We start from the raw sequence: 17,354 nt of genomic DNA, 5'->3' as shown, positions 1-17,354 counted from the left end.
AGGGTGAAAAGTTTGGGGGTAAGATTTCACTCCTATTCCTTTATGTTGATAGTCAAGTTTGCGATTTAAAAAAAGGATAAGGTCCTGATGATTCCGCAGAACGTAGGTGGTACAGTGGGTGGAGCCCCAAAGATGAGTTCAATTTCAGCCTCAGACACTCACCTGGGCACTTCCTGCCTCAGATTCCTCCTCTGTAAAATGGGGCTAATAACAGCACTCGAAGAGCTGCTGTGAGGATCAAATCAGCTAATATTTGCAAACCTGACTATTGTTCTTCATACCAGTATCCAGGAGTTAGCTCTCTGAAAAACAAATGCTTTCTACAACCCACTTTTAAGCAGAATCTGCATCATTAACATTTTCTCCATCACTTTAAGTCTAGACGATTAACAAAACAATAAATCCAGCTCTGATCTGGGGCATCTGCAGGACTCCCGAGATGTAGATTCACTGAACATTTAACAAGAGGCTCTCCCGGAGCTAGCTCCGGCGCCCCACCTCCAACCTCGCAGTTTCGTGCGCTTGACTCGGCCGTGCCCATCGCTTCTCGCCTTCCCCCTGGAGCGTTCCCTCGTCCAATGGGATCACGGGGCGGGTCGTTCCTTCTTCTCTAACCACGCCCCCCCGCTCGCCCGGTCTCCGAGCCTGCGCGCCCTCAACTCAAACCTGTCCTCTCGCCCTGCCCTCCTGGAAGAGGAGGGGCGGGGCCTCGGGGAGGGCGGGGCGATAGGGGCGCGCGTCCTCGAGCGGATCTCGCGAGAGCTTCCGAGGAGGCGGGACCGGCCAGCAGAGGCCGGGAAGGAAGCCGAGAAGGACAGAAGGAGGCGGCGGCGGCGGCGGCGATTGGAGCCAAGGGCCCCTCCTCCTCCTCCTCCTCCTCGTCCGCCTCCGCCCCCTCCCCCGAGGGACTCGGGCCGTGTTCTCCCCGCTCCCTGCCCCGGGAACGAGCCGAGCCCGAGCGACGGCCCGGAGCTGCCGCCCCCTCCCCGCCGCCGGTGCCGCCGCGCCCCCTCCCCGCGTCCGACATGAGCTTCTTGTTGTGAGTAGCAGCTGCCGCGCCCCCGCCCCGCCCCGCCCGCGCCGCTCCTGCCCCTTTGTCCGGAGGCCCGCGGCCCCTCCGGCCGCCCGGGCTCCGGGGCCTCCGCGCCCGCCTCCCGGGACTCCCCCCCCCCCCCCGTGCCTGCTTCTCCCCTCCTACTTCTCCCCCCTCCCCGTGACCCCGGCCCCGCCCCCAGCCCCTCCTGCCGGGCCGGGGAGAGCGGGAGGGGGAGGGGTCAGCGGCGGGGTCCGGCGGAGAGGGCGCTGAGGACCTCGGACAGCCTGGGCGCCACACGTGTGTGTGTGTACACACTAGTGTGTATACGTGTGCATCAGTCCCTCTGAGCACGGGTTCATCTGCTCCGTGGATGTACATGTGTGCATGTATGTATAGACACACGTGTGTGTCTATATATACACACGTATAGATGTGTGTTTACAGACACAGGCGGGTGTGTCTATACGTGTACATACACTAGTATGGACACACGAGTGCACGTCCAGAACATGTGCATATGTATGTTGATAGATGAGTATGAGTAGCCATATTTGCACATACGCACTCACACACACTCACACACACTCACACACACACACACACTCACTGCCCGGCGTACGAAGAAAGGCAGAAACCATCTCCTGCCCTCGGGGCCCTCATCATCCGGTGGGGGAAGCCACATGCAAACAATGACCTACAAGCCAGACCCAGAATAAACTGGAGTTAATCACTAGCAGGGGGGCCGGGGAGGTTGGGAAAGGCTGCTTCTAAAAAGGAGGGAGCCCGGCGAATCCCATTTTTAACCTGGTTCATGAATAGAATTAGGGATCTAAGACAGGTCCCTGGACTCAAGAGGCTCAAATCTAATGGGGGAGACAAGGTACCCACAGCCATGTGCATACAACACGCATGTAGTCTAGCCTCTAACGATGCAAGGGACTCGAACATCTTCTGTGGCCCCCTATGAAACAAATGAGTTGACTGAAGAGCAGAGTGCTGACTTGTCCAAGGTCACCCGTCTAGGCAGTGGCCTCTTACAGTTGAAAACAGCCAAAGAGGGCCACTTTGGTCAGCCCACCAAGATCATACTGTCCACTGATAGAACTTTTGCATGCTATCTGCATTATCGTTAAGGCGGCCTTCATATTTTGATTGTTGCTGCTGATTACTTCTTGCCTGTTTTTTTTTCCTGTACTAGAATTTGGTTAAAAGTCTTAATACTGTGTTTGAGGGAAGAAGGGGATATGTTTTTGCTTAAAAGTGTAGAGCAGTCATTCAGTCATGTCAGACTCTGACTCTGTGGACCCCATAGCATGCCCGTTCTGTCCTGTCCACTCTTTTTTTTTTTTTTTTTTTGGCGGGGCAGTGAGGGTTAAGTGACTTGCCCAGGGTCACACACAGCTAGTAAGTGTCAAGTGTTTGAGGCTGGATTTGAATTCAGGTCCTCCTGAATCCAGATCCAGGGCCAGTGCTTTATCCACTGCACCACCTTGCTGCCCCTGTCCTATCCACTTTTAAAAAAACAAAACTTTCTGGGATTGAGGCAAGGACCATTAGAAAAATTTTCAGGGTCCCAGTTTCAGAACCATTGCTTTGAAGTACAGTTGACCCATGTTTAGTCTGTGATTGCGAAGTGCTAATAAAACGTAAAGAATTGAAGCCCATCCGCTTTTCCTTAAGTGCTGAGAGAAGAACTTCTGGGAAAAGTAGCTGAGAAGAGTGGTTTCTGTTTCAGTTTCTTTTGCCCAGTTTTCAGTAAATCGGCATCACAACCCAGGATAGTTTCACTTCTCCTTGAACCAACAGCGTTCACATCCAGGACATAATTTTGTGGGGGCATCCGGGTAAAATGTTAAGCATCAACCCTTGCTACTACCCAGTATTGTGAAACAGACATAAAAACGATACATGTTTCTGGTCAGCACAACTTCACTAGCCTCTCTGGGTTCCCCTCAGTTTCTTTATCTGTCACATGAAGGCTGTTGGACCTGATGACCTCTGAGGTCCCTTTGTGTATGAAATCCACATATAGTCTGAGCATGCCTCTGCTTCCTCGATATGTAAAGACGTGTTTGGCGTCCTTGATTTTTGAGCTTAAAAAACCCTTCCCTAAGTGTATGTCCTATTCAGGCTTCTTAAGCAGAAATTGTGCCCTATCGCAAAACAGTGCCTGGGTCTAAATCGATAACCTTTTACAGAATTTTTCCGAATGGAATCAGTGCAGCCTGCCTCTTAGCTCGGAGGCGACCTGCCTAAGCACAGATTTGGAGTGCTGATTGCTGGCTCCAAGGCTGGGAAAGCTGGGCAGCTGCTGTGACAGCCACTGCGAGTTATCCCTGGGCTCAGGGGGCTGAGGCAGTCAGTCTTTGGGCAGAATGTAACTGAAGGTGATCTTGTTTCCTTGTTCCAAATGCAGATCATCTAGTCCACCTGCATGGATTAAGTGCTGGGATTCCAAAGATAGGCCCTGCCCTCAGGGGGCTCCCAGTCTGACTTGGGAGAGGAAGTTCCACCGAGCCTGTGTAAACAAACTTTAGGCTTGGTAAATTGGTGATCAACTGAGGAGGCGGCTGGGAACGTTGAGGGGGTTGGGAAAGGCTTCTTGCAGAAGGTGGAATTTTAGCTGGAGCTTGAAGACAGGCAGGGAAGCCAGTACAGTTTTTAATGTGGCTCATTTATTCATAGAGTTATGGGGCTAGGAGAGATTGGAAAATAATTCCCTATTCTTAATTTTACAAACACTCCCCAAACGATAAATTCCACAAAGTAGGACACAGAAGGAGGATTGCGTGGGAAGCATTTCCGTGAAAGAACACACCAGATTCCACCCATGACTTACAACTTCCCTGCTAGTCTCTGCTTCCTTCTGATTTGCCTCTAAAAATATTTCAGCCCCCCTCCCCCCCGTTTTTATTTTCTTCTTCTTTTAGCATCACCATTGCCCTCCTTTGCCCAATTAAAGACAGAAAACACCTTGGGAACAAACAGGCCTGTTGAAGTAAAACACCCACACAGTCACCATGGTCAAAAATGTGTATCTCCAGAGGGTAACATGCTTGCTGCCAGCCCTTTGGGGCTGTGGTTGGTCTTTGCTTTGGTCTTAAGTCTTGTAAGGTGGTTTTTCTTTACAATGTTGTCTGTGTGTAAATTATTCTCTGGGATTTGTTCCTTTCACTCTGCATCAGTTCCCTGCTTTCCAGGATTTTCTGAAGTCTCATCTCTCTTCGTTATTTCTCACAATAATATTTCAGTACATTCACATTGATACTTCTGGCCTAAGAACTGGGCAGAAAGGAAGACTCTTCATTTAGGCTATCAAACATTTATTTGGTGCTGAGCAAGGTGCTCTTAAACATTTTAAGTGTTTTACAACAAAGATGAGAAATTAGTCCATCCACCACTAGCTTCTAGGAGTTGTCACTTAATCCTCTGTTTAGTAAATTCTGGTGGTTCCTACTTTATTGCCGTAAGATCAAAAACAAACTCCTCTGTTTGGCTTTATCCCCATTGCCTAGAACAGGGCCTGGCACATAGTAGGTGCTTATATTAGTGCTTTCTAATTGAATGAGGATGCATTCTGACGACCTGAGATTGTATAATAACAGGGTGTCCCCAGAGTTTTAGTGCAACTTAAAGCTTTAATAGGGGCGTTAAAATTTGTTAACTAATTTGTATAGAAATGTGAACTGCTATGAAAGTGGACAAGAGGTGCTAACAGTGCTGGGGAATCACAGAGGGAGGACTCTTCACTAATAGATCTCCTTTTTTAATTCTTGAAAGTGTCCTGTTGCCTGAATAGAATTTCTGCTGAGTAGGTTGACTGGTGAGAATATGAGGGTCACAAGGAGGAAGGAAGAGATTTCAGAAGGAGCTGATTCATGACTTGTTAGAGGCTTTCAAGGCCCAGGGTTGCACTTAGCTCTTGATTCAGAATCCTGTGGGGGGTGTGCAAAGGAACTAGGGGAGACGAGGTTAAAGTGATAGGGGGGTGGGGAGGGGAGCGCTACCTTTACAGGGCTGGGTCTGTATCATTTGATGTATTATTGGAAAGAAATGAAAAGAAATGCTAGATGTTCAGGTAACAGATATGGGAATGTTAGGAAAACCCTATTTGTTGAGCCTGTATTAGGTAAATCTCAGGCTTTTTATAATAAAAGTGTCTCTGAGACTTTGCTAGGCTCTAAAATGTTTTGGAAAGAATTGGTGGTGGCAGAAAATCCAGACTTCAAAAAGATTTGTTGTTTATGCCACAAGAAGAAAATGTTCTGTAATTACAACCTGGTTGGAGAGAATAGGGATGAGCTTAAAATTCAAGCCCTTCTTTCACCTATAACTGGCAGAATGGGGCACTCGATTAGGAAACTAAGGTTTCATAGAAATTCCATGTAGAAGTGACCCTAGACCAACACCGCTCCCCACCCCACCCCTTTTATAAAGCTGAGGAAGCTGGGGCCTAAGAGGTTAGAATGATTTGCCCAAAGTTACCTAGGTAGTAAATGTAGGCACAGAAGTAATGGCTGAGATTTTTAACCCGAGGCCTTTCAAGACCTGAAGCAGGGAGGCCAGTTAGGGAGCTATTGCAGCAAACTAGGTGACCCACGAGTGGAGAAGAGGGGGCAAGAGAGAAGATTTGGTAGTGGATTGAATGAGAATGAGGAGTCATGGAGGAGACCAAGGTTTCCGACTTGGGTGACTGGAAAGGTTGAGAAAAGTACTAAGTTCTCTTGGATGTGTGAGGTTGCTGTGTGTATGGGCCGCCCACTTCAGAACAGCAGCTGGCTAGGCTCTGGGAGTCATCTTCCTGCACATGATAAATTAAACCCACAGCTACTGATGAGATCACCAAGACAGACACTTGTCTGGAGGTTTCATAGACCCTTAATAAATGAAATGCTTGTTGATTGGTTGCTAGGGTTGATGGACCATACTGATAGTTTTAGCAGGTGACAAGCTCTGGATTTGGAACCTCATTTATTCTTTTTTTTTTTTTTTTTTTTTTAGTGAGGCAGTTGAGGTTAAGTGACTTCCCCAGGGTTACACAGCTAGTAAGTGTTAAGTGTCTGAGGTCGGATTTGAACTCAGGTACTCCTGACTCCAGGGCTGGTGCTCTATCCACTGCGCCACCTAGCTGCCCCCGGAACCTCATTTATTCTTGATAGAGAGATGGGTCTCTATGTAACAGCTTAATGGGAAGCCATGCCTCCCCCCACTTTTACATGTGGCAGCTGGGAATTTGACCCCAATATGCAGCAGATTGTAGGGGTCCAGGGTCTGACCTTGCTCACTTGTAGGTTGTCACTCAATCTCAGCCTGTAGCTGAGTTCCTATGTGTTTAATTGATGAATCCCCACCTTTAGAACAAACTAAGGATATGTTTGGACAATTTATTTTTTATTTTTTTGTGGGACAATGAGGGTTAAGTGACTTGCCTGGGGTCACACAGCTAGTAAGTGTCAATCAAATATCTGAGAGCAGAACCTCCTGAATCCAGGGCCAGTGCTTTATCCAGACAATTTATTTCTTAGGTAATTAATTAGCTTGAACTTCTACAAAATTCATTCAATAGTATTTAATGAAATGGAGAACTCTCCTTTCTCAGTAGTAATTGCTCTATTATTAAATGTTAAATATATAATTTTATTTAACAGAATCAATAAATATAAAGACATGAAAATAGTGTGTATATTCATATATAGCTACTGCTAGAGTACATTCAAACAATTAAAATATCCATAGTTGTCTTCATTGGTCTAGTCAATATAATCCTTAGTGTGTCCTAACATATTAAGTGAAATCTCTTCTATAGCTTCTTTGAGAGATAAAATTGAAAAATTTTCCCCAGCAAAGATCCTCCATCCCATTCCTCTCTGTCCCTCCTTCAGCTGCTTTGCAGTCTCTCTCCACAGTTTATCAAGGAAATCTTTAGATATAGTAAAAAAGCAGACCCCAACTCCAGAGGGAGAGATGGGCCCCATCAAGGCACTGATTGGCTAACACCTTTACCCTGCTGGCTTGAACTCTTGTTACAACTCCTGGCATTCCCTCTCTGCTTTTTTTTTTGGGGGGGGTGAGGCATTTGGGGTTAAGTGACTTGCCCAGGGTCACACAGCTAGTAATTAAGTGTCTGAGGCTGGATTTGAACTCAGGTCCTCCTGACTCCAGGGCCTTGCTCTATCCACTGCGCCACCTAGTTGCCCCTTCCCTCTCTGCTTTTAAAGCTACAGGAAGAATACCTGCTTCTTACCTGACTCTTCAAGAGACAGTAGTAATCTCCTTAGTCTCTGTAATGCAGATTCAAGGAAGGGGTGCGTGCGTGGTGTGTGTGTGTGTGTGTGTGTGTGTGTCTGACTGTCTGTTTGTCTCTGTCTTGAGCTCCATCTAATGAGAGTTTAAAAAAATATGATAGGGGCAGCTAGGTGGCACAGTGGATAGAGCACCGGCCCTGGAGTCAGGAGTACCTGAGTTCAAATCCGGCCTCAGACACTTAACACTTACTAGCTGAGTGACCCTGGGCAAGTCATTTAACCCCAATTGCCTCACTTAAAAAAAAATGATAAATATATAGGCAGGGGCCAAAGTGCTAGGAGGGAATCAAGGATGATCACTTCTTAGAGGATCAGAAAAGGTTTCAGAGAGTAGATAACATCGGAATTAGAACTTGTATTTATCATGTACATGTTATCTCCTGATAAAAGGCCAGCTCTTTGAGGACAGAGACTTCCATTTATGTTTTCCTGTCCCCAGTATTGAATGGGAGGGTTTCGGGGGCGACAGTGAGTGATTTGGTCCGACCTCTGCTTTGTCAGCTGCAGTTACTTTTTACACTGAACACAGACTCCACAAGGGAGGGGATCTGCCTGTTTGGGCCTCTTTGGAGTGATTCCTGGTCTTCTCATTGAAAAAAAAAGGTACCTTAACCTCTGGTCTAGTGCTATCATGAAGTTTTTTTTTTTTTAATTTTTTAAATGTTGTTGAGGCAATTGGGGTTAAGTGACTTGCCCAGGGTCACACAGCTAGTAAGTATTAAGTGTCTGAGGCTGGATTTGAACTCAGGTCCTCCTGAATCCAGGGCTGTGCTCTATCCACTATAGCGCCACCTAGCTAGGGGCTCCTAGTGCTCTCATGAAATCCTCTAACATCAGAGGTGGTTTATTTGAACCTGTAGGGAGGGGCTGGACTAGGTCTTGGAGTTCTAACTTGTTCTGTTCATCATTCTATTTCTGTGATCTACTTTTTTATGTTAAAGCATTCATTGTAGGTACATGTGGAGTATTTTAAAAACATAACTTAATCGTGAGCCTTGTGGAGGAGATAGCCTTCTGGAGACAGCTTTTTTGGCTCAAGGCCTGAACCAGAAGTCTCTCTCTCTATCTCTAGACTAGATTCTGCGCCCACACCCCTTTTCCTGCTTGCAGACTCTTCAAAGAAGGCATTAAGGAAACTGAGACAAAAAGCAATAGTAAAAGAAAATCTTGGAACCCAAAGTATGGCATCTCAAAAGGGGCCAATTATGAAAAACAGAATATGGACTTCTTGCCGGTGTTTTTTGCTTTGAGTTTAGAATTTGCTTTTCCCCCCTAAATTTAAAATAGAAAGCTAAGCTTATTTATTTATTTATTTTTCCCTAACTGCCACTTTTAACCTGGGAGTTGTTAGTAACTGCTTGGTTTCCCTCTTGTTGATTTCTAGGGCACTCCCTTCTTAGTACCTTGTGCAATTGAGTGGAGAATACTCAGCATTGGAGGAGTCCAATGACCAGCACGAAAGCTTTTTAATATGGTGGAAGTTTTTCTGTCTGCGGGGCTCGGTAACCTAGCAACCTCTTGTTTATGTGCTACTGCTGGCTTTGCTGTGCTGCTACACACCGATGTTGGGGGGGAAGTGCTCACTGGGCATTTCAGGTGAAGGGTGGCGCCTCACTGCCACAGGAGTCCCGACACCTCGGGTCCCAGTGCCCGGCCCCTTCCAGAACAGCCACACGTCCCTGGCTTGCGCTTCCTTTGCCAGGTCCCTGCTGTTTTCCGAGTGGGCAGATCCTGTTCTGTTCACTAACTGAAGAAGCATTTATAGAACTTATAGTCGCCCTGGAAAAAACATTGTAAATGCATCATTTTTGAATTCTCTTAAGCTGGTTATATGCAAATTAGCTGAAGGACCAGAATATCTTGCAGCTCCAACCCTTCAAATGGTCCTCTGTCACATTCTCTGTCTTTGAAAAGTGTTTATTCACACCTGTTTTATCAGTTTTAAATAAATAAAAAGTTCTTTCTTTACCCCTTTTATACTGTTCACATACATATGAGGCGTCTCCCTCAATTTACATGTTGACTCTTTATTCTGACCCAAAGGGCTCACATTCCATCTGAAAATTGCTTCTTTATACGTAAATTAACAGTTTTGATTAAACAAAAGTTCTCTTCTATTAATCTCAGGAATCTAAATGTTCATTTCCAAAGGAGGTAATATGTTGCATCCTTTATCAGTTGATAGATTTTTCTCCTTTTTCACAAGTGCTTTTCCTGCTCCCTGTGAAAATGAAGCATATGAAAGAGATAGCACCTGCTTACACATAAATATCAAAATACCTTGGGAGTCTTTCCTTTTTTCCTTTTTTTGGGGGGAAGGGGTTAGTAATTGTATCTGTGTGAGCCTCCCACCGTTTTCCTCTGCTTATCTCCTGATGTTTTGTATTAACTCGTGGTCCTCTTTCAAGAAAGGACTTGAGAGTGCTAAAACATATTTTGTACACCATATTGCAGTGAGCTTTCAAATAAATGCCTGTCTCCACAGAGAGAACTGGGATAATTTAACAGTGATTCTGAGATATTATCAAATATAGAGCCTAGGAAATGGTGGTCTTAGTTTGGGGTTATCTTGATGAAGAGGCTGGCTGAACAAAGGCAGCTGTATATAACAGAACTCACACTTGACTATCAAAGGGGAAAGTAACCCCCTCTGATAATGATACTAGCTAGTAATCCCATAATGCTTTAAAGTTGAAACAACCTTTTACGTGACTTTATCACGTTTGGGCCTCACAAGACTGTGAGGTCATTTTTTTCTCATGTAATATTGTTTCTGTTTTACAACTGAGAAAATGGAATCTTAGTAAGATTAAGTGGCATAGTCACAGTCACATGGCTGGTAAATATTGGGAACCACAGCCAGGTTATGTAGATGATAAAAGCCTCATATCAATGCCCTGTTGGTTTCCGAAGGCCCCAGCAGCAGGACTTGTGATGACCTTGAAAGTAACAGGATGTGTCTGAGAACAAGGGGATGGTCTCTGGATTTTAACCAGATCTCAGCTGCTTGGGAAGTGTAACCATACAGTCAGCTACCTGACTCTCACAAACATCTGCAATGCTGAAAGATCAGTTGGGGCAGCGTTTTTAGGGGTCATAGAATGAAGTGGTTGGATTTTGTCTCCAGCTGACCCTTGGTGATCTCTGGAATTTGATGAAAGGCAAGCAGGCAGGCCCTTTGAAGATAAGTGGAGGCTCTTTGGAGGGAGGGGGGAAGCAGGGATAGACAACTGTCTAGCTTTCCTATGTCTTCTTAAGCCTTTGCTTCTCTCTAGAGTAGTAGCTGTTCTCAAACTTTCTGGTCTTAGGCCCCCTTTACACTCTTAAAAATTGAGACCCACACGACCCTTCCCCCCAAGAATTTTTCTTGATATTGGTTATATGTATTTGTAGTTAATGTGTTAGAAATGAAAATCGTTTTGACCTTGGGGACCCTGGCTTTGAGAAGCCGTGCTCTAGAACAAGGAGGATCATGGAGCCCTCTGGCCATTGTTGGGGAAAGAATATTGACTGTTACTCAAAACAATGCTAAGTGCATACAATCAAGTTGATGGAAACCATTCATATTGAAATGTACTTATCAAAATATTTTTTAAACAGGTTCGTGGGCACAGGGTTAAGAACCTTTATACCTAGAAGGTGACGTAGATAGAGTCCAATAATAGAAGTTCAGAAGAAAAAGGTTTCACGTGTCCCAGGCTTCATAGTCTCACTCCTCTCTTCTAGGGAGGCTTCGATTAACCCTGTGCGCTGTTGGCTTTAACTTACGCAGTAGTTGAAAAGAAGCCCCTTGTAGCTATCATTTTTATAGATGTTTGCCACCTCCCCTCCTCCCCAGCTCTCTTCATCTCTTGGATATCGCACTTTTGCTTATGGATCACAGCAAACTGATTGGTCAAAGCTGATTTGTTTAGTCTAAGCATAGTGTTGTGTTGAGGTATTCTGTTGGTCAGGGTCTCCTGAAAGAGTCCTCCAGTTCAGTCCGACTCCAAGCCTGAGAGACTTTTCCAAAATGCTTTTTAGATTGGGGAATGGCAAGCTGTCAGGGGTGGAAGCTCTAACACAAAGTGCTTGTGGTTTGGACAGGACCCCAAACTGTGGCAAAAAGTAGAGTCCGTCTGGGTGACCTAAGGAGCACTTTTAGCAACTGATTCCTGCCTTAGTTGAAGCAAATTTAGTATGTGATCTCTGGCCTTGTGCTCTCCCAGCTGTGACTGGGATTTTTTCCCATGTAGCCTCAAGGTGCTGTGAGAGTTTGGGTCGGATTGTGTACTTCTGGCCAGTCAGTAGTTAGTTGGTCTATTTTTTTCCAGTCAGTTGGAAGTAAAATGAAGAGCCTTTCTGTTAGATAGGGGTTTTTCCCCCTTGATAAAGGAAAGGGGAGAGTGATCTTCATCACACATTTTTGCATATACTTGTTTATATGTTGTCTCCTCCATTAGATTATGAGCTGCTTGAGGGCAGGGACCCTCTTTTGTATCTCTAGTACTTAGTATGATGCCTGGCAGATAGGAGGTGCTTTAATGAATACTTTTGGACTGACCCATGGACTGTTTTCTGTACCTCATTATTTTGTGCTTATTATTTGGTATCAGATTTCTCAAATAAAGGTTTGGTGTGTGTATACACATATGTGCACCCATGCTGCTAGACTCTGTGATGATGCAATTCACCAATTGTTCTGAAGATGGGGTCTGATAGTAGCCGTCCCAGATAAAATCTTGTGAGCTCCTTCTAGACAAAGTTAGATGTGTTTTGTGAGGTATTTCTCAGGCTCATTCCACATCCCTGCTGGTACATTGAGAATATACGCATCTCTTGTACTGAGCTTACTATGAGGCCATACTGCTTTGGGGTCGGGGCGATCTCCATCTCTGACTCTACTTTCATTTTTTGTTACCATCCTTTGGGATTCAGCTTCTCACATGAGGAGTGCTCCTCTTTGGAGCCTGAAGTCACCTTAGAATTGGCTCAGCACCATTCATTCCATGAACTCGTGTAAATGATGCAGATATTGTGGTTATGACCCAATTACTTCATAGCATTCTTTTTTGGGGGAGGGGGGCAATAAGGGTTAAGTGATTTGCCCAGGGTCACACAGCTAGTAAGTGTCAAGTGTCTGAGGTCGGATTTGAATTCAGGTCCTCCCGAATCTAGGGTCAGTGCTTTATCCGCTGTGCCACCTAGCTGCCCCACGGCCCAATTACGTCAAACCCTCAAATGTTCAGTTTTTGAAGACTGTTGATTTGGTATCACCTATGCAAACATTTAGGGTATAACTCCCTGTATTCTTCCGGACCACAGTTGTTACAAAATGTCATCCTGCTTCTTTGCCTGAGCCGGGCCACAGGTGTCCTTGTACTGGTAAAGCAGTAAGGAACACTCTGGAGCACTCATCTGGTTCTGGGCGAGTCTCTGGGCCTCTCTAGCCTTTGTCTCCTCTCAGTGGTACAGGGTAAAGCATTCTAGATGGGTGCCAGCTGGCTGGCTGGTCTGACTTTGGTCCTCATAAGTCAGGCTGTTCTGTCCGTCTTTCCATCTCCAGACACTTTGTGGTCTTTGGGCCTCCAGTCTGTGCCCGCATTTCTAGATGGTGCTTCCCAATAGGAATCCTGGGCAGTTCTAGGCCTGTCTTCCTTTACTCAGTAATTCCACCAACTCGAACACGTGCTGGCTTCTGAAGGAACTCTGGGCTGCCCTGCTGTATTCTTCATGTAGCGCCCACGGAGCACTTCTTCCCTCCTATGGCGCCCTCTTCTTCAGGGCCTCCTGGACCTCCCAGCAGTCTCTGTAAGATGTACCACGCACAAATGACAAAGGGAGACGAGCTTTCCCCTTCATGCTATGATGTCCGTGCAGTGCATATGGCATGTGCTTGGCCTGGCTGTTTCATCACCACCAATTGCTGCACAAGGTTTCGAAATGTTTGTGATGTCAGCCTTGGCAGACCTCAGACTCCCCACAAGCCCTTGAGCTTCTCCGAGGCTACCTATGACTCTCTGGGTCTTACATTCTGTTGCTCCTGACTCAGTCAGCCAGGCTTTCCCTGGCTTTTTGTTACCGCAAAACCTGTTGCTGTGCATATTTTAGTTTATATGGAACCTTTTTCTTACTGACCTGCTTAGGATGATATGCCACGGAGTGGCATCACATGGCCTGGAGTCAAAGGAGATAAACAGTTTTAGAGATTTTTCTCACATACCTTCACACCACTACTAAAAATGCATGAGGTTCTTGTCTTTGCACAGCCCCTCCAGCACTATTTTCATACTTTTATCATTTTTGCCATTTTGATGGGTATGTGGTGAACCCTCAGGATTGTTTTCATTTTCTCTTTTTAGTAATATGGAGCATTTTTTCTTACGGACTAATTAGTGGTTCTTTTTTTGTTTGTTTTGTAGGGCAGTGAGGGTTAAGTGATTTTCCCAGGGTCACACAGCTAGTAAGTGTCAAGTATTTGAGGCCGGATCTGAACTCAGGGCCTACTGAATCCAGGGCCCCTGCTTTATCCACTGGGCCACCTAACTGCCCCAGCAGTTCTTTTAAAAACTTCCTATCCTTTGAGAAATATATATTGATATTTTATATATTTTGGTAAATTATAGCTATTTTGGATGTTCTCTTTCTCCCTTCTACCCCTGATTGAGTTTTCCTTAAACTGTCATGTTAATTTTGTTTGTAAAACCTTTTAAATTTTAGGTAATTGAAATTGTTTTACCTTGTATGATAATTTCTGTTCCTTGCTTAGTTAAGAATTATCCCCCTGGGATGGCCATTAGTTGGGCAATGGCTAAACAAGTTGTAGTATATGAATGTAACGGACTATTGTTGTACTATAAGAAACGATAAGCAGGCAGATTTCAGAAAAACTTGGAAACACTTACATGAATTGATGCTGAGTGAAATGAGCAGAACCGGAACATTGTACACAGTATCAACAACATTGTGTGATGATCAGCTGTAATAGACTTAACTCTTCTCAGCAATACAGTGATCCAAGATAATTCAAAAGGACTCATGATGGAAAATGCTTTCTACATCCAGAAGAAAGAACTGTGGAATCTAGGTGCAGATTGAACCGTACTGTTTCTACTTTTTTGTTTTTGTTTTTTTGAGGTTTTCCCTTTTGTTATGATTCTTCTTTCACAGCATGACTAATGCAGAAATATGTTTAATGTGCTTGCACATATATAACCTCTATTGGATTGCTTACTGTCTTGGGTGGGGGAGGGAGGGAGGGAGAAAAATTTGGAACTAGAAATCTTATAAAAACAAATGTTGAAAACGATCTCTACATGTAACTAGAAAATAATAAAACATACCTGTGCCAAATAAAAAAACAAATGAATAAATTGTGAAGCCTTCTTTAAAAAAAAAAGATTATCCTCCTGGTCATAGTTTTGTAAAGGAATACTTCCCTTCTCTTACTTTCTTAATGATTCTATAATTAAATCCTGTCCATTTGAAGCTTTATTGTGATATATATTGTAAATTGCTCATCTAAACCTATTCTTTGCCAAACTGCTTTCCAGTTTCTAGTAATTCTAATTTATGAGTCTAAGGTAGTTTGTGTTCTTTGGGTTTATTGAACAATTTCAACTGCTTAAGTTTTGTTAAGGGCTAAAATTCTAGCTAGTCTGTCTAAAATATCTAATGAGTGGTCGCCAATAAATTATAAGCTTTAGCAAGAGTTAGGCTTTTAAGCATTTATTAAGGAAAACAAGAATTTGGTAAAGAGAGAGAAAAAGGCCTAGATTCCTGTCTATTAAAGGGAGAGCACATTTCTAGCTCCGCTCTCCATCAGAGTCCTCAGGAAAAGAGTGAGACTGAGCTCCAGTCTCTTCCTTCCTCCTCCCACTAGCCCACGTCACTTCCTGACTCCTGGTCTTGCCCTCAAAGACCTTCGCTTCATGGGCAGAACTCTTCTACAGTAAGTCTCCAGCAGGGGGCGTCATTCTAATCGTTACAGTTTAAAACTCTAAAATGTGGCAATTTTTTCCAGTGTCAGATGCAATTTGGACTGATACAGCTTTTGCAGCTCTTGTGACTAAGTTTTATTTATGACTCATGGGAAAACATTTTCTTTTAGAAAATAAAGACTATTTGATGTATTATAAATTCAGTCTTTCTGGTGGCCCTTGTGTTTGTTCCTTTTTCCTCTTCTCCTAGTTATTGCTCTCTGTTTTATAGGTCTAGTGTGATACAGGGTAAGTCCAGAGGTGGCAGGTTGACGAAACGATTTAGAGAAGAGCAAAATTTAAAAATCTAGGTCCTCCAGAGAGTGATGCTAATTTTGAAGGTGCCTTAGAATTTGCCGGGCACTATTCACTGTATGTACTCGTGTGTAAATCATGAAGATGTGGCTATGGTCCAATTACCTCAGACCCTTAAATGTTCTGTTTCTGAAGACAGTGGATTTAATGTCGCCTGTGTAAGCCCTTTTCTTCATTCTCCATTTTCTTTTTTTTTAAAGTATTTTGTTATTTTCCAGTTACATATAAGAATAGTTTTCAACATTTGTTTTCACAGGATTTTTAGTTCCAAATTTTTCTCCCTCCCTCTTTTCCCTCCCTACTCCCCAAGACAGAAAACAGTCTGATATAGGTTGTATATGTACAGTCACATTAAACACATTTCTACATTAGTCATCTTGTGAAAGAAGAATCAGAGCACAAGGGAAAAACTTCAAAAAAGAAGGAAAAAAAAACAGTCCAAAAGTAGAAACAGTACAGTTCAATCTGCATTCATAATTCACAGTTCTTTTTTCTGGATGTTGAGAACATTTTCTATCATGAGTTCTCTGAAACTGTTTTGGATCGTTGCACTGATAAGAAGAGCCAAGTCTATCACTATTGTTCATCACACAGTGTTGCTGTTGCTGTGTACAATATTCTCCTGGTTCTGCTCCTCTCAGTCAGCATCAGTTCATGTAAGTCCTTCCAGGTTTCTCTGAACTCCTCCTGCATATTGTTTCTTACAGCACAATAGTATTTCATTACATTCATATACCACAACTTGTTTAGCCATTCCCTTATTGATGGGGATAACGAAATTCCAGTTCTTTGCCACCACAAAGAGAGCTGCTATAAATATTTTTGTACAGACCTAGCAGTGGTACCACTGGATCAAAGGGTATGAACAGTCCCCTAGCCCTTTGGGCATAGTTCTAAATTGCTCTCCAGAATGGTTGGATAGATTCACAGCTCCACCAACAATGCATTAATGTTCCAATTTTTCCACAGCTTCTCCAACATTTATTATTTTCCTTTTTTTTATCATATTAGCCAATCTGATAGGTGTGAGGTGGTACCTCAGAGTTGTTTTAATTTGCAGTTCTCTGATCAATAGTGATCTAGAGCATTTTTTCATATGGCAATAGATAGCATTTTCTTTAAAAAAACAAACAAATAAACAAAGCAACAACAACATTTTGTTGTCCAGAAAACAAGGATGTGGTTATTAGATGATATGGAGAAGCACGTCAGATTGGTTGGTGAAATGTGGCTTTTGTTTCAGGGGTTGGGGTAGAGGAAATAAACAGCAGATGACCAAGCTAAATAGTGGGATGTGCCCCTGTCCACATTCTTCCTAACACCCACCACTTTTTAAGATATTCTTAAACCATGAGGGGCGGAGCCAAGATGGCAGAGGAAAGACATTAAGTTCACTGGGCTCCTGATACAATAACCCCCAAAATAGCAATAAAAGAACCCTTGGGGCAGAAAAACACAAAAATACGGGCTGAGAGTTTTCTACAGCTATAGATAGATTTCAGGGGGCCGTGCTGGGCCACGAATAAAGCCTAACCCCACAATTGGGCCGACACACCAGACACCCGCCAGAGGAATTTGCCCCAGTGCCTCTGAATCGGCTGCAGCACCAGTGTCGTCTTCTGGAACCTGGCTTGTCGTCGGACTGAACGGCTGGCCTGGGGGGGAATTCTATTCAGAATAAAAAAATATATATATTCTTTTTTTTTTTTAAGTGAGGCAACTGGGGTTAAGTGACTTGCC

General features: G+C 44.1%; 1 protein-coding gene across 1 annotated transcript in view; it reads left to right on the top strand.

Moving 5' to 3' along the window:
• The first annotated feature begins 793 nt into the window (after nucleotides 1-793).
• Nucleotides 794-17,354, top strand: part of MOB1B (MOB kinase activator 1B) — a 70,330-nt gene continuing 53,769 nt past the window's right edge. The window contains exon 1 of the mRNA XM_043970566.1: nucleotides 794-1,039. Coding sequence (XP_043826501.1) covers nucleotides 1,026-1,039 — 14 coding nt within the window. The 5' untranslated portion in view covers nucleotides 794-1,025. The remainder of the gene's footprint in view (nucleotides 1,040-17,354) is intronic.

Source organism: Dromiciops gliroides, chromosome 6 (assembly GCF_019393635.1).
Source record: "Dromiciops gliroides isolate mDroGli1 chromosome 6, mDroGli1.pri, whole genome shotgun sequence".
Classification (NCBI taxonomy): domain Eukaryota; kingdom Metazoa; phylum Chordata; class Mammalia; order Microbiotheria; family Microbiotheriidae; genus Dromiciops; species Dromiciops gliroides.
This window is presented reverse-complemented; position numbering and strand designations above follow the sequence as displayed.